Source organism: Hakea prostrata, chromosome 8, assembly GCF_041222555.1.
Source record: "Hakea prostrata isolate BN-2017 chromosome 8, UWA_Hpros_2, whole genome shotgun sequence".
NCBI classification, from domain to species: Eukaryota; Viridiplantae; Streptophyta; class Magnoliopsida; order Proteales; family Proteaceae; genus Hakea; species Hakea prostrata.
The window spans coordinates 32,562,929-32,566,802 of record NC_142607.1 but is presented as its reverse complement, the minus strand read 5'-3'; the positions used below and the strand labels follow the sequence as shown (position 1 = coordinate 32,566,802).

Here is a 3,874-nt window from a genome sequence, read left to right as displayed (position 1 = left end):
CCACCATGTTCATGGTCGTGCGGAACCTCTCATCATACAACATCATCCTGGGATGCCCAACACTCACGGCATTGGGAGCAGTTATCTCACCTAGACATATGATGATGAAGTTCCCAACCGCTGAGGGCATAGGTACCTGCAAGGCGAACCAAAGGCAATCAAGGATATGCTATCTAAACTTCATCCGTAGACAACCAGTAGCTCCAGTCATGGGCATGACTTTTGCTGTAGAGGTGCGCGATGATAGGGACGAAAGCCAACTGCAGTGCGGTGAGCCCGTCGAAAAGTTGCAGAAGGTCCCCCTGAGTTTGGAGCACCTCAAAAGGGAAACCAGCATTGGGTCGGAGCAACCGGAAAACTTCAAAAGGGAATTAACTTCTTTCCTGTCTCAGAATGCTGATGTTTTCGCTTGGTCAGCTGAGGACATGCCTGGAATCGATCGGGACATAGCGGAACACTGTTTGTGGATCAACAAGGGAGCTACCCCAGTTATCCAGAAAAGAAGAAATTTCTCCACTGAGAAGCAAATCGCTATCCAAACAGAAACGGAAAAACTTGCCAGGTCCAGCTTCATCTCACCAATCGAGTGCCCCAAGTGGCTAGCCAATGTAGTAATGGTGAAGAAAGCCAGCGGGAAGTGGAGGATGTTCACAAATTACACTGACCTCAACAAGGCTTGCTCGAAAGATTGCTATCCCTTACCAAGGATTGATCTGCTAGTTGATGCGACAGCAAGGCACGGAGCTTTGAGCTTCATGGATGCCTACTCCGGTTACAACTAGATCTTGATGGCACCAGAGGATGAGGTTTACACTGCGTTCATGACCAACCGAGAAAGCTATTATTATAGGGTGATGCCCTTTGGTCTGAAAAATGCCGGTGCGACTTATCAGCGAGCTGTCAACAAAATCTTCAGCAAACAAATTGGAAGAAACATGGAGGTCTATGTGGACGATATGCTAATCAAGAGCATTGAGCCCAACGACCACATCCGTGAATTGGACGAAGTCTTCGACGTTCTCGAAAGCATAAGATGCGGTTAAATCCTGAGAAGTGCGCCTTCGGAGTATCATCCGGGAAGTTTCTTGGGTTCATGGTTTCACAGAGAGGTATAAAAGCTAACTCATAAAAGATCAAAGCAATCTTGGACATGCAGCCGCCACGAACCATGAAAGAAGTGCAATGTCTAACAAGAAGAGTAGCAGCCCTGAGTCGCTTCCTAGCTAAATCCAGCGAACGCTGCCAACCTTTCTTTGCAGCCCTAAGAACTCTCAACACTACTGCAGAAATGGTCAGGACGAGAATGTCAGAATGCTTTTGAAGAATTAAAAGAAAAGTTAAGTTCCTCACCCATTCTGGTATGTCCGACCCCCAAGAAAAATCTGTTCATGTATCTTGTTTCATCACCCAAAGTTGTAAGCTTTGTTTTGATTCAAGAAGATGAAGGCATTCAGAAGCCTGTTTATTATGTCTCTCATGTCCGCTTGGATGCCGAGACCCAGTACCCAAAAATTAAGAAGTTGGCCCTAGCCGTGATAATATCTATTAGAAAGCTAAGGCCCTACTTCCAAGCTCACCCAGTAACTATCCTCACCAACGCTCCTTTAAAAAAGGTCCTCCATCGACCAAACTTGGCAGGGAGAATGGTTGCTTGGGCTGTGGAGTTGAGCGAACATCAAGTTGAGTTCCAGCCAAGAACAGCAATCAAAGGCCAGGCTTTAGCAGACTTCATTGTGGAGTCTGCGGCCTGATGGGATGATGGTGAGAACAAAGAAAAACCAGTGGAGATATGGACTCTATTTGGAGATGGAGCAAGCAACGCTGCGGGAAGTGGAGTCGCCTTGGTCCTGGAAAGTCCCAGTGGATTTATAATCAACTTCGCGCTATGCTTCGCATTCCTGGCAACCAACAACGTCGCCGAATACGAAGCATTGTTGTCAGGTCTCGGCCTAGTGACTTCACTGCGTGTTCGAGATCTGCGAATCCACAGTGATTCTCAATTGATAGTCAGTCAAGTCAAAGGCGACTACGAGGCTAGAGGAGAAAAGATGGCAAGTTATCTGAACATGGGAAACAATTTAAAGCTCCAATTCGATCAGTGCGAATTCTTTCAGGTTCTCAGAACTGAGAATTCAAAAGCCGACTTCCTAGCCAAGCTGGCTTCTGCTAGCATTGCAGATATAGAAGCTTCGATCTACCAAGAAGTCCTTTATGAACCCAGCATCGACGCATTGGAAATGATGGAGATTGAAGAACCAGAGCCATCCTGGATGGATGAACTAGTGGCTTACATACAACAGGATCGGCTACCCGAAGATGTGACTCAGGCTAACATTGTGAAAAGACGCGCCGCAAAGTTCGCCTTGGTAGACGAAGTCTTATACAAAAGATCGGTCGAGGGACCTCTTCTGAAATGTGTTGGCCCCGCTGGTGCCCAGGACGCTCTGGCGGAAGTACACGAAGGCATCTGCGACGCTCACATGGGGGCTAGGGCTTTGGCTTTCAAAATCTTGAGGCAAGGACTCTACTGTCCAACTATGGTAAAGGATGCGCAGGATTATGTTCATCACTACGAACCTTGCAAGCTACATTCCTCAGTCCAGAAGATCCTTGGAGTTCCCCTAGTATCAATTCTCAGTCCCATTCCTTTCGCAAGGTGGGGAATGGACATTCTAGGCCCATTCCCTCCAGCGTCTGGAGGGAGAAAATTCATGATTGTGGCAATCGATTACTTCACCAAGTGGGTGGAAGTGGAAGCAGTGGCCACTATCACGGAGAAGCAAATGGAAAAGTTCGTCCTCAACAAAATCATATACTAGTTCGACTTACCGAAGATCTTGTTGACCGACAACGGAACCCAGTTTGACAACTCTGCCTTTGAAACCTTCTGTAAGACTTATCATATCAACTTCAATAGGGCATCAATACCGTATCCTCAATGTAACAGACAGGTAGAAGTTACTAATAGGACGCTGTTGGATGGCATCAAAAGGCGATTGGAAGAAAACCAAAAACAATGGGTGGATGAGCTCCCCCATGTCCTTTGGGCTTATCGGACTTCGTCAAGAACTCCAACGGGGGAAACTCCCTTGAAGCTGTCATATGGGTTAGAAGCTTTGATCCCAGTAGAAGTACTGGCAGGATCCCTGAGATCGAAACGCTTTGAAGAAAATCAGAATGAGGAAGGACTTAGAGCAAACTTGGAATTCATTGACGAAATCCGAGAAGTGGCTCTTTACAGAAATATGGCTTACCAGAAAAGGGTGGCAAAGTACTATAACTCTAGGGTGAGAAGCAAGACTTTTCGGCAAGGGGACTTGGTTCTCCGACAAGCCGATGTCTCAGCCCCAAGGCAAAGGAACAAATTATCCCCAGAGTGGGAAGGTCCTTACTTGGTCATCCGAGAGCTGCAGCCGGGAACCTACAAACTCAGAGATATGGAAACAAATAGGAACCTCACTCATGTGTGGAATGCCGTGCACCTAAGAAAATTTTATCAATAAAGTTCATATACTGTATGGAACAAAAAGAATAGCTTCGGAAGAAATTCTAGTACGGAAATACCCGCTGGAAGACTGAGTTTACAAAGAACATTCTCTACTTCATCTCAACTTCCAAAAGATCAGAAATTACTTACAACTACTTTCCAATTGATAAATCACTTGGGGGAAGGGAGGAGAAAGAGTCTGTTTTGGAATATCTTCAGAAACTGAAGGTAAAGCATAGGAAGGAGAGGCGTTAGCTTCTAGGAAAGGCGTCCCTGGAGTCCGTTCCTGCAGCCAATTGAAAACTGGAATCTTTAGCCTCTTGCAAGTGTGAGCATCGAAGGGAGCATCTTTACAGACCCATTTTAAAGACTCCTTCAACAATGTCT

General features: G+C 46.2%; 1 protein-coding gene across 1 annotated transcript; it reads left to right on the top strand.

The window, feature by feature from the left end:
- Positions 1-788: 788 nt before the first annotated feature.
- On the top strand, positions 789-3,503 carry LOC149007584 (uncharacterized). Its single transcript, XM_089167109.1, has 3 exons — positions 789-1,038; positions 1,783-2,791; positions 2,918-3,503. The coding sequence occupies exons 1-3, from the start codon at positions 789-791 to the stop codon at positions 3,501-3,503; spliced, it is 1,845 nt and encodes a 614-aa protein (XP_089023235.1).
- Positions 3,504-3,874: the final 371 nt, after the last annotated feature.

Coding starts and splice junctions, on each gene's coding strand:
- LOC149007584 (XM_089167109.1), top strand. CDS start 789: ATGGCACCAGAGGATGAGGTTTACACTGCGTTCATGACCAACCGAGAA. Junction 1,039..1,782: donor TCTCGAAAGCATAAGATGCG/GTTAAATCCTGA, acceptor AAGAAAAACCAG/TGGAGATATGGACTCTATTT. Junction 2,792..2,917: donor ACGGAGAAGCAAATGGAAAA/GTTCGTCCTCAA, acceptor CAACTTCAATAG/GGCATCAATACCGTATCCTC.